The 19,777-nt window shown below is 38.7% G+C and overlaps 1 protein-coding gene across 2 annotated transcripts in view; it reads right to left on the reverse strand.

The window, feature by feature from the left end:
- Positions 1-2,829: 2,829 nt before the first annotated feature.
- LOC117235503 (serine/threonine-protein kinase NLK) overlaps positions 2,830-19,777 on the reverse strand; it is a 230,844-nt gene continuing 213,896 nt past the window's right edge. For both annotated transcript variants that reach the window (XM_033497600.1, XM_033497601.1), the window contains 3 exons: positions 16,456-17,298; positions 14,855-14,857; positions 2,830-3,311 (listed from right to left, as the gene is read on the reverse strand). In XM_033497600.1, the coding sequence (XP_033353491.1) occupies positions 17,244-17,298 (55 nt within the window). In that variant the 3' untranslated portion in view covers positions 2,830-3,311; positions 14,855-14,857; positions 16,456-17,243. The remainder of the gene's footprint in view (positions 3,312-14,854; positions 14,858-16,455; positions 17,299-19,777) is intronic.

Below are 19,777 nucleotides of genomic sequence, written 5' to 3' on the forward strand. Positions count from 1 at the left end.
CATTGGTTTCGGATCGATGATCGACGTCGAGCGAATTTCTTGCAAGATTTTTAATAAAAGAGTCTTGTCCGGGCAATGGAATCTTTTCTTAATTGCTTTTCTTCGCGATCGCAAAATTCTTAGGTTTTACACAAATTTTTCCTCGACGTTGTATTTTACTAGACTCGTGCTTGACACGTAACTAAAGCTATCTTCATGTTCCTATTAATAAGGTAGTCACTTGAAAAATATCACGAGCTTTACTTTCTTAAAGACAAACTTATCGTTAAGAATGAACTATAACCGTTCATGATTTAATTAAATATACTTTTTCCACTGTATAATTACGTAGCACACCTACGAACAAATTATCCAATAATTATAAGAAATCCTTGACTGTTCCGTGCTCTTCCAAAAACAGATAACAGTTAACAAAGATCGTATTTTCTCGCCTGGAACAAGTCAAACGAGCAACTCGCAACTCGTTATCGCATCAGCGCACTTAACGACTAGTCGATAATATTTTCCAACGATATTAGTTTCTATAGTTAGAAACGGGCGAGCACGTTCGATGAAAGCGATAGATTAAGAACTTCGTAGCACGCGATTCGACGGGCATACGCGGCAGTTAAAAACTGGTGAGCACGTAATCGAAAGAGAGCCAGAGGAAGACTGAAGAAACTCGAAGAAAGCCGGCTTCGAGGTTCTTCTCTTTCGCGCGACACGAACGTCGTTTCTTATCGTGTACCGCCTGTAAACATTGCTTATATGTATCATCGTCGTCATCGTCCTCGTCGTCGTAGTCGTCGATATGCCGATCACGTCGATTTCAGGTCGGACCACCGGGCCAAACGCGACCCTGGTTTCCGCTTTCGGTCACTGTGCGCCGCAATTTTGAAACGGTACTCTTTTCGACGAGAACAGAAACGTTAGAGAGAGGGAAACGAGGTCATCGGCCCGAAATTCGAGTCTTAATTTCTTCTTCTGGACACAGTTTCTCGTATTAGGTGGGAGTCGAAGTTGGGTTAGTATCGCGGAACAATGTTTTACGTGGAATGGAACATCTGTCTGTCTTTTCTCTGTTCTTGCACGTTTTCGAATATTTACGCTTATCAACTGCACAAATATCCGCAGTTCTAAGATTATAACTTAAGCACTTACGAAACTAAAGCAGCGTTCATACGTTTAAATGTTATCGAATTTACGTGATTGAATTTCAATTTTCAAGATATTGATTCGCACCGTTACCATTCTCGTTTTGACGATTGCAGATAATAACAGATACAAATATAGAGTCGACACGTTAAAAAACAGACTCAATAGCAAAGTGCGGAAAGATATTGCGCATATATCGCCACATCGTCAATTATTTCTCGTTATCTTCGCTTATACATCGAAACTTACCTCGAACGATCGGTTCTCCGCTCGATAGATCCCGCGTACAGTTAATTCGTGTATCGGCGAGTCCGATCGATAAATCTCGACGATCGGGCAAAATCCGTTACCTTTTTCAGCGAGCCAGCCAGACAGCGTGCAAAAAGGACGGAAAGCTGGAGAAGAAACCATGTGGATGTCCAGTGGGTAATGATATTAGCTGTAAAGAGAGAAAGGAAAAAGCCCAGAGGCCTGCCCACGTGTAATCTAAGACTCGCTTCCCTTTATCATTAATCAGCCTTGCAAACAGTTTCATTAGGTCTTATTATTTTCTCGGCTGTTATCTGTGACTCCTTAACAGCGTAACTTATGGCGTCCGACAGCCTGATTAGAATCTCCCTGGCTGTAATTTCTCCGCTAGCCGGTCTGCCATTTATCGTCAATGTCCCAACTGCCAATCGGTGTCGTGCGCGCCGATTGCTCGACTCGGAGACCTCCTTCAACTCGCCACTTGCAAAAGCCAAGACTTGGGCGTCGGTACTCGCGCTTTTTCCGCCTTCGAGACGTTCTTCTTCAAACAGAAAAAGAATTCCCCGTCGTCTGGTATCGTGTCACGAGGTTTTTGTCACAAAGGAAACGAACTGTTCAAATGCGAGTTCGAGACACGATGACTGCAGCGTTTTTGTTGCAACGGATATCGCCGCGTCATTTTTGCATTTTTCTTTTTCTATATTTCTGAATAGTGCATTCCGCTGGTTGTCGATGGTTCTGTATTTCAAAATGAAGATATCTTTTTACGAATTTGATATTTTGATAGCGACCTTCACAGAGATATGAAATTAATTTAGATAAGAGCGTTCCGAGAAACAAAGGATTGATGTTGTAAGAATAGCAGGTAATTTGTATTGATATAATCTGTCGCGCTGCCAATAATTTCTTTATTCAAATGAATATATTTTTTATGGTATTTTGGTAGTAGGACGAAGGTAGGTGTAAGTAAAATTTGAATGGAATTGCCTCCGAATCACGGAGTACGAACGGTGGTCAGTATCTTTGAAGGTATTAGAAGAAAAAAGGACGACGATTTATCAAAACATGTATAACGATTTATTAAGGATCTATTTAAGCATGTTAAATTTCATGAAATGCAGGTACCTACCTATCTACTCACTAGCGTTACATTAGACGCGCATTTTACTCGCAAAACTGTACGATCTATTTCTTTTTATTTGTTTACTTTTTGTTTTAAAGGAGAGTTGCATAGAATTGCATTTAGTTTCCTTCGCCGATTTATTCTTGCTTAGTACGATCGTCGTCACACACTCGAATCAAATACATATTTCGAAATATTCCAAGGATATTATTTTCGTATTATTTTTACACAATTCCTGCTTCAATCAATTTTTTTTCTTTTCTTTTTTTTTTTTGGCATCTCATCAATGTTCTTTAATTTTGTTTTTTTTTTCTCTCCTTTTCTGTTTTCTTAATCAAAGATATCCAGGAACGATCTTTGCTCTGCATTGTCGATAAATTTAGATAAGGCAAACAGAACGATCTCCTTCGACATCAAACACACGACATATCGAAAATAATTTCTGTATTCGAGTCGTTTGCGTGCTGGCAAGGCCGCGCACGATCGTGCTAGACACCAGAATAAATCTGCGTTTTAAATCTGCCTACGTTAGTTTTGATTGCCAGTCTTCAATGCTCTGGTATTTTTTTTTTCAGATTTTCCATGTTTTTCCTTTTATTTTAGTTTGTTTGTCCTTAGAATTCGTCGTTCTGTCGATCGTCCGAAGGCTGAGACGTGGAGTTTCGAAAAAATGGTTTCGATTAAACTTTCGAGTCCGAAAAACGTGCTCGCACTATACAAAACGTTGCTATTTTATTATGCGTATGAACTAGAATTTCTTTCTTGTAGTCGCATGCAACGAGAAACCAAATTATATCTAATAATTCTCCACACGTGCATTCCAATTTTGATAGAAACTATTGCAAACAAATAATCTCGATGAAAATGAAAATTTTAGTTGTTAGATTTTCGAAAGTGGATTATTTCCGATTTCTCGCTGCAATCGATCGTTTCTTACGCTACCAGTCGGAGAGAATCTTATAAACTTAATTTACACAATCGATCCTACGTTGTCGCGAAAAATTATACGACGCGCGAATGCAAATTATCGAGCGATCGAAAAATTTCATCGGGAAAGTTTAATCGCCTCGCCTTTGAATTTTTGTCTTTTTTTCCTTTCGCTGTGAATATACTTGTGTGTGTGTGTGTGTGTGTGTGTGTGTGTGTGTGTATGTGTGTGCACACGCGTGCATTCATGCACGACGTGTTCCTTCGTTTGTTTATCCGTGTGTTTACGTGCTGCATTTTTCTTTCTCTTCTTCACATCTTTTGATTCATAGTTTCCCATGGTATTTGATTATTTAGCCGAAAGTTGTAGAGTAGAACGCTTGGAATTAGAAAGGCTGGAATCGACTACGATCTTTTTTCCGTGAAGATCCACTCTACGACGATAAATGTGCATATATCGATAGATCGCTCTTCTTAACGAAGAATCTAAAGAAAAAAGAAAAATGCAAATAAAAACTCCTCTCTTTTGTTTAGATTCTTCGTTAAAAATCCTCGACGCGGTCTTAATTATAATTGATGAAGTTTTTACAGCTAGTTACCAGAGAAAATAAGGGCTTAAGACCAATTTCGTTCTGTTTTTTCCTTTTCCAAAAATGTTATTCGAGAAACGTTCATACTTGAAACGTGTCCAGAATTTTAAATTAAATTTCAAGCATAATTTTCAAACGAAAACTCGTCGATAAAGCGTTCGATAACAATTCCAGATTTGTCATAAGCGCGAAAGAAACGTAAGGACGAATGTGTCGAGAATCTTTTATTTAACTAAACTTTAAGCATAAGTTCGAGTGAAAATTCATTGATAAAGCGTTCGATAACAGTTGAAATTCGATTTTGACGCGAAAGGAACAGTAATGGTAATTCGTTTCGAATTTTGATTTCCAATAATTTCTCAAAACTGGTCTCGAAGCACCCGGTGCGTAGACATATCTACGACATGTGCACGATAAATCTTGAAATATATCGACTGCGATCAAGATCGCGCGTTGATCGAAAGCGTACATCGAATAGTCTGTGCGAATCTCCTCTCTCCGTTGTCAAGGATCGACGCAACAGTGTATCGATATACTGATATACCATTATGGTCGGTTCCTTACAGTATGTTTTAAGTTACGAGCTAGTTTCGAAGAAACGCGACTTCGTCTATCGGAAATCGATTTACAAAGACTACTTAGTTGTGAAAGACACGATTGAATCTACAATTCAGGAGGTCGATTTCGATGGGAACGGGATAGGATTTTAATGTTTTCGTAGCCAATCGTTGATCATCGATCGTTCCTTTCACGATGAACGTACAAAGTCAAACATGGATCTATTAAAAACAAAAATTTATTCTCCGACGTAAAAATTGTTATAGATTGTAATATAAAATTTGTCCATAGGCATTGTCCTTAATTTGATCTCATTATTCTTTATATTTATTAAATTAAATATATAAGTATATTTATTAAATTAATTTCGTTTTAACCCGCATCCCCCCCGAAATCGACCCCCTGGCTACACACCATACACGGAGAAAAGGGTGATACAAAATCTATGTCCAATCGAAACCGACACACACAGATAGAATAAACTGTTGTTTAGTTATTAGTTTAATAGTGATCAGCAATTAATTGCTTCCATCTCGTTTTACGTAGATTAAACAGATATAGGCATCGTAGACACGTAATTGTTATTTTAGTTGTTATTTCTTATCTGCATTCGTGTTACTTCTTTACAGTTTCATTTTTTCGTTTCCTATTTACACTGAGTACATTGCCTCTGTTACGACGGCCTTTAAATCTTATCACTTGTTTTCTAGAACATATCGAAGAAAACACCCCCGAACTTTATCGACGATGCAAGGCGGAAACTCGATCGAGACAGCGCGTTCTCGGTCCGATCTTGTACATTTTTCTCCCTTTTTCTATCATCAGGGAATTCTTCTATTATCGTGAGAAAAATCCGCTCTCTTCGCGCCACTCCTATCGAATTTCGTGCAAAATATTCTTCCGAGAAAAGTTTTTTCAAAAATATCTCTCTGATCTCGTTCTTCGAGAATCGAGCCAGCTAGGAAATCGTCGCTCGACACCTCCGCGACATATTTCTCCACCCACTCGTGCTCTTCTTTTATATTACAAAGATTATTCGGTAATCGCTGACCTCTACTAAATCGTATTTAATAAAACGCTGCGAGTAGCGATGCAAAATTGTACTGTCTTTACAATTACCATTATTAACGCGGTCGGTCGGCCTCGCTTTCCCGAAAATACAAAAATTACACGGCGGAGATCAGCCTTTCTACTTCGTTTCCCTATCTTTTTACCTACAAATATTAACTCTTGCCACCTATCGTTGCGACGTAATAATATATTACACAAGGTCCGCCCTTATCGCCAGACGGACGTTTCTTAATAGATACAGACTATCGCGATTTTATAGATCGACGATCTCCCAGCGAGCTTAGTCGCGAGGCTCTCGATCGTTTTCCACGAGCATCGTTCGTACGAAAGTTCGGGCAAATTGCTAGGAAGAGGAAGAGAAAACGTACATTAAATGCTGTGCACACGGGGTGACATCGTCGGTTGATGGAAACTCCGTAAAACGGAGAAGATTAACTCGATTGTTTCAGAGAAAAGTCTCAAATGTGTCCAATAATTCTATTTCTTTCGCTAGATTTTTAAGAACAAAGGTGGATGGTCTGTAATATAATATAAATAATTTTTAAATATTCTTGAGCCAATTTTTGTAAGAATTTTTATTATCTTTTACTTGTTTCTTCTTTTCGTATGGGAAAGGGGTCGCGACAATTTAATCGACACCCCATGCGTCCCAGCTAATATATAAATCTTACAAGTGTTCGTGTGTGTTCAGGTGTATGTGTAGAAGGCATACGAGCATCCCTAAACATTATTTTGGCCGTGAATTTAGAGTGGTTCGAGCGCGAATGGACGATCGCCTGTTCGCCTCTAAAAAAGTACACATATATACCCGCTAATAGAAACGATCCTACGTGTGTAATAGCATCGACACGAAAGAATTTGTTACATATACATATCCGTAGAATATTCGTACATGTACAGGCTGTCACATTTATTTTCACCTCGTTAAATATTCTCTATTATTAACTGTGACACGAAGAATCGTGTGTCAGAAATAAATAATTTTTCTTAGAAACGTTTCCTCGTGACGTTAATAATAATAAAATATTTAACGGGGATAAAACGAATGAAAGAACCTCTACGCGTAAACGTACCTGTAAAGTTTTAAAAGAGTTCACACGCTTATCGCTTTACGTACACGTATCGCCGACAAAATTTCACTGTATATACAGACGCCACGCTAATCGGTGGCTTTGATCGGGGGTTAATTAAACGCACGAGTCCACGAAGAGGTCAAGATTCACCCTTCGAGCGTGGTTCGCCACGCGTTTCCCACGAACCTGCTTGCAAACCACGTTCGAGAAGTCCTGACGTCAATCATTCTCATAACATTCCATGATCCGTTAATAAACTACTTGTGCAAAATTGTGAGTTTGTGTGTTCTAACAATTCGAGTCGATACATACGAATACGATTTTTATTTAAGTAAAGGATTTTTATTTTATTTAATAGTTTTGCATCGTTTCTATTTTAAAGCTATCACAGAGGAATTTTTCTTTTTTCTTCATTTAATCGACGGCTGTTTAAACGACAGGACTCCATAGGTTTATTTATCACGGATATATTTACAAGTACAAGACACCAAGAACAAGGGACACGCAGAACATTAAATAGACGATCATAAATCGATCAACGATCGAGCACTCGCATTTTGTCCTTTTTTTTTTCTTCTCATTTTTCTTCTTTATTCCTTCCTTTTTCCGTGAATTCATCGTTTGCACTTGACTTTGTTCTAATCTCGTCTAGAAACATAGATCGTCCCGGTAAGAAAAATTCGAGAGGCGTTCCGTTCCAGCGAAAAGGTGTTTCCACGGTTCGAAGTATTTCAGAGTCTGCTACATGATTCGGGGACTCGTATTCGATGATTCGAACGCGAGAAAGAGACAAGTGAGTCGAACGAGCGAGAGTTCTGCGAGTAAAACCATGCCGTCGAGATATTTCGTTTTAAAAAAAATATATCCTCGCGCGATGCGTCCGAAGAGGCTAGATCGTCTTCCTAAATCGAGAAGTGCCGGATCGTTGAGCCTAGTATTTATATATACTAAAGTACCAGCTATTTTTTTCATTTTTTTTTTATCCTTTATTAATATATATGTATAATTTATATGTATATATACGTACGTGTATAGAGAGAGAAAGAGTAAAAACGAGCTTCGCCCGTCTGCGCGAGAACGAACGCAATCACGTAACGCAAAAAAGGAAACATCGAGACGGGCGCGAGCTTTTTTTCTCGGTGTCAAGGGTTTTCTGAGAATGTAGCAGTTTTTTCTTCTTTTTTCTTTCTTACAGTCTAGCTCGAGAATGGAAGATTAGCGAGGGGAGAATGAGGAATCCAAAGTGACGAAAAAAAAAGAAAGAGAAAATACTAGAATCAGAAAACGCGTACACAAGGGTACAACTTCCACAGCTCGACGCTCGTCTTAACACCCACGCGATTGCTAACCCTAAAAAATACGTGCCTGCCCATTGAAAAAATGTTCGTCCTCGAATAATTTTTAAGTACGTACCCTACACGATTAAAACCTTAGAACCTTAACGATTTTTTGTTTACCTTAGATCGAGCTCTATTCTACTATTTACAACAACACGATTGAGGTTTTTTTGTGTTTGTGCCTGCCTGTTTCTCCCTTCGTTTTTATCTCCTTCGCTTTTTTTTTTCTTTCATTTTTCGATGCATACCCTTCGTCATCGAGGGAATATCGAAGTGTCCTCTTCTTCTTCTTCTTCTTTCTCTTCTCTGTAACTCCTTTCTTTCTTTTCTTTCTTCTTCCGTTATCGCTAATTGTGAAAAGGCTTCGGGCTACTTTCAAGGTACGCGAATTCTCGAGGTTACACGCTAATATTTACACGCTTACGAGTGCTAACAGTGTGCTCGCCGTCGAGTTTCCAAAGTCACTATAGCGATTCTATTTCCTCGACGGTTGCCATTTCCTTTTTACAGATATTACACGCACGTGACGAACTATTCTTCTCTCATTCGAATTTCTTTCTCTGCCCTGTCACTCTGCTAGAGAGTTAGAAAGTACGAGAGACGTCCGAAGAATTCTCCGAAAAGTATTTTATTTCTAATTGAATCAGCGATGTGTGAAATGAAAATTGTTACAACGAATCAATGGTCATTTTTATGAAAAAAAACGTTGTTGGAACTATTTAGGAGCAGTTGTACGTGGATACGAATATAATCGGCAAATGTTGGACTTTACACGCGTTTCGAAAAATTCTTTGAACGTCTACGAATCTAGAACGAGACCGGAATTGAACAACGCGAACAAAGCGATGGGGTCGATGGCGATTCCTCCGTTTAACAATGATAAACTGGCAGTGCTGATGCGAAAACTGTACTCCCAGGGAAGAACTACGATCGGTAAAGTCCTCTTTAGAATGAGATACGCTGTAAATGTGGCACGTGCAAATGATAATTTACCTTCCCATCTGCTTCTGAACAGACGTGCGTCTGGAAAACTGTTGTCACTGTACAAATCGATTTACCTCGTTCTTCTCTGCGTTCATTCTCTTCTCTCATCGATAAATTCACCACTTCGTATCGCATATATAGAAACCTTGGAATTTTCCAAACGAAATATTCGAATATCGAGGAATCGAATAGCGTTTTTATTTTTAGAAACGTCGAAAAAATGAAAATTTTATATCGGATATTGAGAAACTTGGAATTTCCCAAATACAGTAGCCAAATATTTTGAAATCGGTTAGCGTTCTTATTTTTAAAAATGCTTAAAACGTCAAAACGTTATATCGAATATTCTGGACAACTTTAGAATCTTTCGAATACTGTGTTCAAATATTTAGAAATCGAATAATCGTGTTCTCGTTGTTGGAAATATTCCAGAAATGGAATAAATTATATTTTAATCTTTGTGCCGCATAAATCAAACTGGCATCATTTCCATTTCCATCTTGCCTTTACTATCAGTCATAAACGTTCTTCGTCATTTATTTCTACATCGTTTACATCTACATATACGTTAACGATTTCTTCCTCCTCGACCCGTTTAACGCATTATCTTGAAATCCATGCAGAATAGAACGAGGAAAATCGCGCTTAAACTCGTTTTCTAGGACCCCACGACTGCCCATTCTGTGCTTTCGATCTTCGACTTATGCTTGGTACTCGTTCTTAGATCAGATTTTAGTTTGTTTACGATGGAAACGTGCTAGAGACACCGAGAGGATTAAATCAAGCGTTTCTCTTGCTACAAGAGATTTATGTTTTAAAGGATACTCTTATTTTTATCGCGTAAAGTCTCCACGTCTACGTATCGTTTCTCTTATGCTAAAATTACAATATGTCCAAGTTTCTAACTTTATAACGTAATTCAAAATCATTTGATTATACGTTCAGTTCAGAACTTGTCTAATATATTTTGATTCTATTCGAAGACACTAGTCTTCGAAATAAATGAAAAGATTTAGAAGCTTCTCCTTCAAATATTTTTATGTTGATAATTTTTATTATCCACGACAACGAATATCAGTTATTCGTCAAATTTTGAATCAATTTTAGGAATATTTTTGATAGTTTGAATTCTTTCACGATTATTAATACTACGTTTGAAAGAATTTCTTATATTACGAAATATATAATTCGTACAAATGTAGCTTCATTTTACATTTTATTTCGAAATCTCGTTATACTGGAGAAGATAAATATTATTATTCGTTCAAACGAACTAAAATTTTAATAATTAAATTAATCACGTATCGACGATATCGACATAAGAGGAACGATAGCAAGATTAATCCGTAACGATTCTACAAAGAGAAAAATGCGACTTTACAGTACGATGAATCTACTCGAACAATCCAAAACTACTCGCAGTCGCAGGGTTCTCTAGAATTTGTTTACTAAATAGATTGTTTCGTTTTCCGTGCCCTGTACTATCGATTACTTGCACTTAACTTCCAAATGTGTATCTTGTGTTCCCGTCTATGCTACTCTCGTGTATTTTTTATGCTTAGAATTGAACCGACGTGTGTCTGTGAATGTGTGTTTGTGTTATAATATATCGTAAACGCAATATATTAAGGCCTCTTAGTTACTAACGACAGGTCGTCACGTTTATCATCCTCCGCTACGACGCTACAACGATACGAAGACGGCGACAGAATTTCCTGCTTCTCTCCCCTTCTTTTTCCCTTCTGTCGTCCCTCAACAAAAAAAAAAAAAAAAAGAAAAAATACGCTCGGCTATTCATTGTACACGCGAAAGTCGAAAAGTGCTTAGCTTTCTAATCTTGGTTTCTCCCTTTTCCCGTATTTCGTATCAAGGGAGAAAAATCGTTCGAGAGAAAGGACGCGAAATCTGCGTCACTCTTGTCTCGTCTCTTGGCCACCAAGAATCTGGTGTGTGCGTGTTGTGGACCAATTGTGGATTAATTGTGGACCAATTAATTGCAGGGATCTCAGAGAGACACGCCAGTCGATCGTCTTACTAGTGTGGGGACAATGACGTTATATCGTATTTTATACATATTTATATTTTAAATTATATTTTATATATTTTATAATATAGCGGTTCTCTTTAGATTTTCTTCTTTTTTTTTAATTTACAAAGGTGCCTTTTATAACGCCCTTTCGTGGTTTCATACTTGATTCGAACTTCACAGGCTTCGTTGGAAATTATTCATTGGAAGCGAGTTTGAGGATCCAATACTGTTCATAGTGATCTTGAGTAAAAGTGGTGAAGTGTTCGGTTGACGTGAGGAGGATTCAAGAGAAGGTTCAAGGAACTATAAAAGGTGTTTTAAGTACAGCCCTAATTTCTAGTTTATTTATTTGAACTTCGTGTGGCTGACTGTCATGAAATTAGGTAATAGACTGGCGTCTTGGCAGTTTTTGTATCCTCGTGTCGTTACTAACCGACTGGCTGTGTCTCTTCGAGCAGAAACGAAAGTAGCTGAAAGCAAAGCTGAGCTGAATCCGGTGCCATGGTTTGTCGAAGGAAAGAACGGTGCGGGTGTAAAACCTGTGAAAGAGACGTGTTCCAACCGACAGTGCTAGAGACAGAGAACTGAAAATAAAAAATAGAAAGAGGCAGAGAAAAATGAAAAAGGTTGGAGGAAGGAAACTAGGTAAAAAGAAAAAAAGAATAATGACGTGCCAAATCGGAGACAAGAGACCCACCGTTTTGCAGTCGTCTTTTTTACTAGTTTTTCTTTCATTTTTAATCTGTAGCAACTTTATTGTTTGGTGCATCACGTGCCAGCCACTTTCCATAACGAAGGCATATTTGCTAGTGTGAAGTATACGTGGATTTTTTTTTTCTTGTCGCTTAATTGTCTAATATCGTCATTATCTGATAACGTAGGTATTTTACGACTTATGAATTATCACCTAGCCTCCAATTATTATTCATTTATGTTCCGTCGTTCTCCTTGCGATCGAGAACCAACAAAACATGCCATTCCATTAATTTTCCAAAAAATGTTTGTTCCTGTTACATACGTGTATGTGTACGCGTGTGTGTGTGTATGTACTATATACTTGTATGTGTGTGTAATAACGCGAAGAGAGTAATGTATCTCTATGTATCGTTCTTTGTTTTCTTTTTCTTTTTATTCTTCTCTTCAATGTGTTTTCAAATTTCCCTCCTTTTTTAATTATCATTTTTCTTCTTTTCTTTTTCGTTTGTTTGCTACTTCGTTTTTTTTTTTTTTTTTGTCGCCCGCTTTCTTTATCTCGAGGTGTATATCGTTAAATGCCCAACTGACCAGCTACAGTGAGCTACGTATTTACAAATCTTGTTTAAGTAATCGTCTATGTATTATCTGTAAATTTTTTTCTCATTTAATAGGAAACATTGAATTTCACCCGCTCACACTCGCTCCATTCCCTTTCATTCCCTCGGGTACACGCGCACACACTCAAACGTACACTCGAACTTTCCCTTCGTTTCTTTCTCCGCTATCTTCTCACACTCCTTTCATCCCCACGCTTCCTCTTGTAATTAATCAAATTGCAAATCGGACCGTTGCGAAACTTGGACGGAACCACGGTGTTCCTCTTTCACCACTTATCGCTTAGAAAGGGTCCTGGATAAATCCCTACCCTTTCTTCACTCACTTCTTTCCTTTCTTTCGTTTCTTTTTTCTTTTATCCTAACCAATCGCTTGAAAGCGTTCTCGCACTTTCCATCGGCGAGAACGAGCGTTCCACGAGACTGACAAGTAAAATTCGCGGAAGTGAAGCCTAGAGTTTTTCGTGAATCGTTCAAAAGGCTGTTAAAAGATAAAAGAGCGTTGGGTCCAGACGTAAAAGTCCGCGATAAAACAAGGTGAACCTTTTTTTTTGCATTGGCACGCATCAAACAAAAATAGTTAAAGAGCTCTCTGGGATAGGAGTCTATGGATTTATGACAAATATGTTTGATGTTTGACAAATATCGAGTATATTTTTTAGGCTACAGATTGAATCGTTAAGAGACTTTTTAAATTCTTTCTTATAAATATGAAAATAGGAAAGTGGCTAACATTGAGAGACTAAAATCTCTAATACAATTTATCCAACTCATCGTTTCGTTTTATGAGTCCTTTTTCCAGAAGTCACTTCAATTGCGTTTCGAAAGTGGAGAGCTAGATTTATAATCGTTGAATAATTAAAATATCAGTCTCGAGGAAATCTCGCCCTTTGTAACCCACGATTTCTTCAATTACAATCGATCGGTAACACTAGTATGCTTTTCCAATCAAACAATTTAAAATACAATATTTCGTTTCTAAAGGGAAAGAATTCTAAATGTATTTGCGAATTTATTTATTCAGTAACCTTCTGTTCTCTTTTCATTTTCTAATTTTAGATACACAACGTTTTTTCCATATCTTATTCGGAAAGCAATTTTCACGCTATCAACATCACTGTAGCAGAATACAAAGAGTAAGAATGAAAGAAAAGATCTAAGAGGAACATCACTGTCCGTCCAAATATTCGTGGTACGAGGGATTTGTTTAAATTTCCGCTGTTTCTAATTAAGGCGACATCGTTTCGCTGCGTATAATCGTTTCACAGTTGAACAACAAAGAGGCGACTTTTTACGTTTCATAGACTCATCATCTTACGTAGCTACTGCATGTAACTATTGTTGCTTGTCTGTGATTAGACACGACGAAAATTTCGCATTCCGCGGGCCACGTTTGCTGGTCTCTGATTGTGGTGATTTAGTTTATGAACTAGTAATATATATGTACACGGTGAACGCGATGACGTATTTACATATGACGAGAAGAAGCGCTTCAGCTAGCCGAAACGATCAGACCGGCATTATTTAAATTCTACAAAACCAGAAAACTTCCACGAAGAAAGGGTACAAGATCGCAACATTTTCAATATCGTCTCCGAACATTTAGTACACGCCTGGGCAAATCGCGATCGCGCGTTTAAACATTAACTTCGTTATATATTTAATAGACTATGTTCGCTTTTATTTCCTGTACATCTATTGTTTGCAGAGAGTAGATGGTTTCGATTTGAATATTTTTTCCCTTGCAAAACCTCGATTAAACGTACACACTTCTATTGCTCCGAATCGTAAAAACGACGGTCTTGATCGATCGTTCGAAAAGAAATGCATGTCTTTTTTTCGTGTCTCAGGAGAAGCAGCTGTTTCTCGTTCTCGTTAAAATTCTCTCCCTAAAGCCGACCGTTTCCTTCTCTATATTAACTCCCTTTTCGCCAAGGGTTACTTAAACGATAATCGTTACGTGTTTTTTTGTATTTATTCGTGATCACGCGAATAAATGGTTTTATAGTAGAAATTAGTTGAGTCTGCGTAAAAAAGAGAACACATGCGTTGCTTTCTCGTCTTTGTCGCCCATAATAATAAAAAACGAGCTTCCAATTATCTTTTTTCTGCTACTAACGCTAAATCGCTACCTAAAAGTCCTTACGGTAATTCTCGTGAAAATCTACTGGCTACCTAAGTTTCCTTAAAGTAAAATCACACTCAGAACGTAATTATGTATACCGCGCGCTCGTCCGGCCTCAGAGTGCGTTTGAATTCATGGTATAATGGTAATTGTTAACTATTAATGGTACTACAAACACTTTCGACGTGATCTGAACAACGATTACTTTGTCCTGGCCAAGATGTAAAACCTTCTTGTTAGGACAATTACAATAATCGATCGTAACACATGAACAACGTGCTTATACGTAAGAAGAACGAAACTAAGTAATTCAAACGCAATCAGATTCGGAAAGTAGAACGGACATTCTAATTCTACACTCCGGAGGCCGTAAGCGACCATTCACGTCTAAAAAGAATGAAAAACCAAAGCGAGATCTCGCACGGAAGCGCTCTAACATAAAGTTCGTGGTAAATTAAACTAGAACGTCTATTTATCTATACACCAAAGACGACTCTCTGGACAACGTCGAACAAATCCTTCTTCTTCGATTCTTTTTAGGGATCGCTTCTTCCATTCAAACGCTGTGTTCTTCGCTTCTTAAGTTCTCCTTCAGTTCACGAATACCGTCGTGATCGCCACGATTCGTCGGCAGTGCATTTATTTATTGGAATAAAATTGCGTGCGATCCACCACACGCGAATCCAGCATCGTATCTTCTAGAAATGCACGCGATTTCTAATTACCTTCGGATCAAGGTGGCTTCTCTAATTACGAGAGAGGAGCGACGTCGTCCCATTTTTACAAACAACGACCTAACTATAGTAGAATATCTCTTAATGGAGAACGACGCCGTGAAACGATGAGAACCTCATTTCGAATTCTCGTTTAAAAAACCTATCTTTCACTTTGATAGAGATCACCACGGATCAAAGGATCTCTGCTGTTCGTAACTCGCTAAATAAACTAAATGTTCGCAGCGACTGATACGGAAGCTAGAGCCCAGCTTTCGCGTGTCCACTGCACTTCAGCAAACGGAAGTTCGCTCTTCGTCGCGAATATCTCGGCCAACAGGTGTTGTATCTTCTTAAAAGAGTCCTCGGCTGTTTGTAGATCAGCGCGAGGATCTAATTCTAGATCGTAGTCCATGAACGCGATCGTTGTATCGATCGAACATCAGGATTCATCGAGATCATCGAATACAATACTCATAGATCATGGTTCTCTTCGCTATCCATAACTTTCTTCCTTTTATTCGAGCATGTCAAATCGTCGATGTACTTAAACTATATGGTCTTCAACCCATAACGAACGATTTATATTAGAGTTCTTGAAACATTCCGCCCAAATAAACGACTCCTAGCGTAACAGAGAACTATGTCTACTTCTTTGAAACTTCGAATGATTTCTCTAAGATCCAATCCCAATTTTGTTCAAGACACATCCCGTTTGGAGTCAAGATTCGCGTCGCAGTGCGTCACGCAAAGTTTTGAAAATCCTGACTCTGCCCATGATTCGCGACTCTGCTTCTTCCGTCTTCGCCTTACATGCAGCTTCTCGCTCGAGTTCTCCTTTCTCCGACGAAGTGGCTCGGTCGTGTGTGCGCCATCTCAAAAGGACACGCTAATTACAAACGCTTACGAACCGATTTTAATGCATCCTAAGGGTGGCGCTGAGCGTTTCGTTGAAAAATTCAGGAACGAAAGGGGCCATCGATCGATCCTATGGATCGTGTTTCATCCTTTTGCGAACACGGTTCTCATCCACGATTCCGCTTCAGCAGGTACAAGGTAAACTGGAGTACTCGCGGAGTACTCTGAAACGCTTCTTTTCGCTTTTCAAATTTACCGATGGAGAAACCGTGTAAAATATATATGTATATATATATATATATGTATATATATATATATATGTATATATGTATGTGTATGTGTGTATATATATATATATATATATATACACACACATTACACATGATTATTCTTGGAATAAATGGACGAATACGTTCGACGAAGGAGCAATCGATCCTGGTCACCTTTCTCCCGTGTTAATCGATCGTTGGAAACGCGTCACAGCGGTCGTGTTTTACATGTGTATCATGTACATTAATGATAGAAGCGTGTAAAATCTAAAAAGAAAAGAAAATAAAAGAAGACTGGCCCGTCTTTTCGACCCTTTCTTACAAACTACGTATACGCCCTCCTTTTCTTTCGTCTTTTCTTCTCTAGTTGACCAAACTCCAATCCCTCGAAACTGATTCACCTTCTTCTTTTCTCTTCTTCTTCCTCTTCTTCTTCTGTGTATCAATCCTTCGACTGTGCTCTTCGTATCGTGCGCCTTTGTATTTCGGTATATTTTCTTTTTTCCTAGGCTCCCTCTCGTATGTATACAGCGGTATGTATAATATATATTTATAGATATCTATATACATACACGTGTCTATGTATATACATATCAGCTAGTCGAAAATTGAGGCTTCAGCGCTCGGCAGTCTATTGTCTCTCTTGGCTCTTCTTCTTCTCCTTTCTTCCCATCTTCTTTCTCCGAATTCGCTTTTCTCTCTTTTCTTCGCCCTTTTTCCAGCCTGTTTCCTCTTCTTCGTTCCATCCTTGTCTCACTTTGCCCATCTCTTTTCCTCGTCCTTTCTCACTCTTCTTCTCCAGGCTGTCGAAAATTCTTCAACATCTGTCTTCCAGCGAAGCGAATGCTCGGCCGCGCGTTCGTCATCAGCTTTCGCGATTTCGGAGAAGATTTTTATTCCCACTGGTGAGGAGAGGGTGGCAATTCCGAGGGATGAGCCACCGTGGAGCTGCAAGTCGTACGAACAGATCATTAGTGCTTGCCATTTTAAAGAAAACAAGTCTTTTTTTATGTCTTTTTTTTTGTTCGTTCGTTCTATCTTTTTTATTTTGTACTTTTTCTTTTTATCGTTCATGTGCTTTTTTTCGATCGTTACTCGGGGGTGTGTATATTCTCTCAAGTGAGACTTGCGGGAGAAACAGAGGTGTATAGCTACTTTTTCAAATCTCCGGCTATCTGTGCCGTGTTCCGAACGAAACACACCGGACTAGGGACTTGGTAAAATGAGGAAAAAACAGCGTTTTCTTTATAAACATCGTTACAAACATCTTCTTCGTCCTCTTCGTGCATTTTAGAGCAGCTTTACTAAGCCCCACAGTCAAGGGTATCTTCGAGCCAAGATCAACGAGCCGTGTCCACGAATTCTTTTTATCTTCTGCAACTTTGACAACACAACACCAATTATAACATACAGTTTCACATCTTCGGATCGATCCCATTTTCCTGCGATTCATCTACGCGGTTGATAATGTAAAACCGACTACGTGTATCGATGGCTCGACGATACCCTCACGCGCAGAGATTTGAACACTAAGATCGGTACACGACGAAAGTGCAAAGTGCTCCTCGCTATTAGAAAGGATTTTTCTTTTTACGTGGGCAATCGTCGAAAGCATTCGTTCAAACGGCACTTCGAGTTTCGTCGGCTAAACAATCGGACAAAGGGATGACATATGGTGGTAAAAAGGGATGGGGGCAGCATATCGTCAACGAGTGGCAGCAGTGCGTCTCGAAAGTGTCGAAATACAATCGGTGAGAGGATGTAACAACGTAAAAACTCAACTAGAATTACGGTAGATCGTATAGTGGTGTGATGAAAAAAAAAAAAAAGGGAAATGATACAAAATAAAAGTAGAAAAATGAAAAGAACAAAAAAAAGAGAAAACGGATATGGCAAACTAAAATACATTCCGCAACGATTGGCCCGAAGAAAGGGATTTTTATGAAAACAAAAGAATCGACTCTCGAAATCTTTGAGAATTCGTGGTTCTTCTAGAAAATGAATTAACTACGGGATTCGTAGACTATATTTTCATTTTTCTACCGTGTGTCTCAAGCGTGTATCATACTGCTTTACTTCTACGAATTACGTATGCGTTAATTAATGTCGTTTTTATTTACTGTATTACTCGATGAATGAACGGAACAAGTGCGAACACGGTCGAATAAATTCGCTATGGCAGCTACGGGTCCAAAACTACCAGCGGACCGCGTCGTTCATCGACTTCTCGATACTCTCGACCGAGGAAACGCTCTGCGTTCTCGTGACGATCGATTCGAAGAGTCGCGTGGACATTTCGTATCGGATAAATCGTTCTTTGTCACGCTCTTTTTCTCATCTTATGTCATCGGAACTGTATCGTAACGCGCGAGCGGCGTTTGAATTTGTCACTGTGTAAACTTTGATTGTTACTTTCGGAATCGTTTCAGTCCGTGGACAAGATATCCAAATAGCTCGCGAGACTCGACTCTTCAAATTGTACGTTGCCGGGAAGACAACGGATAAAAGGGAGATGCAACCGACAGGTCTGGAGATGAACAACAGAATAAAAACGCTTCATCTGATTTCCATGCAGCTGTCAGCATGTGTGACAGCCGGCCGTTAATCACGATTCTATATCGTTATTCTTTTTCTTCTTCGATACTTCACACGAGACTCTCACAAGCCAAATTAATCAACTTCGCTGTTTGTAAATTTCTCTGTTTCGTTACAACAAATACTCGATTAATACTTCATTCTTGGAAGTCAATATTCACTTCTATAAGTTCATTTATCAAGAAGAACGTTTAACCGTAGAATTATATGCATTTATGAAATATTTTAATACACAAGAATATACAGAGTGTACGTAATATGCAAAGCCATATAATATTTTTAAAGTTACTGTACCTCTAGGTATAATAACATTTAGACGGTAAAAAACAAAATTTCATAGTAGTATAAATCTACGTAAAGATCCACAATCCGAAGATAGTGTAAATAATACAAAATTAAAAGAGAAAAGTGGTAACAAAGATTTTGCAACGTCGTTGCCTTTCTCTGTTTTTCAATGTATGCGGTTGATCAATGTGGCTTCTAAATGGCTCATACATTCTCACTAAGATTCTCGAAGATATCTCTTTTCTTTTCTATTATTTCCACGTCTCTCTTTTTAGCTCTCTTTACCCATTTGTCTCGTCCGTTCCTTGCAACGTCTCCCCTTCACGTAGTCGCCGTTTTTTTAGCCACCCTTTAAGCCCGCTCGCAACTTTCTCGCCCGGTTCCTCCCTCTCGATACGCGCGCCTCTAATTTCTGTCTCTGTCACCGGCCTTTCGCTTTGCTTTGCCAAGCTCGCGGGAAAAGTCAGTCGTGAAAATAGCACGGAAACAAAAGCGGTCAAAAAGGGAATACGCTACTACTTTTTTTTTCGTTTCTTTGTTTCTCGAA

The sequence above is a fragment of the Bombus vosnesenskii genome, unplaced genomic scaffold (genome assembly GCF_011952255.1).
Source record: "Bombus vosnesenskii isolate JDL3184/JDL3185 unplaced genomic scaffold, Bvos_JDL3184-5_v1.1 scf7180000013316, whole genome shotgun sequence".
NCBI lineage: Eukaryota > Metazoa > Arthropoda > Insecta > Hymenoptera > Apidae > Bombus > Bombus vosnesenskii.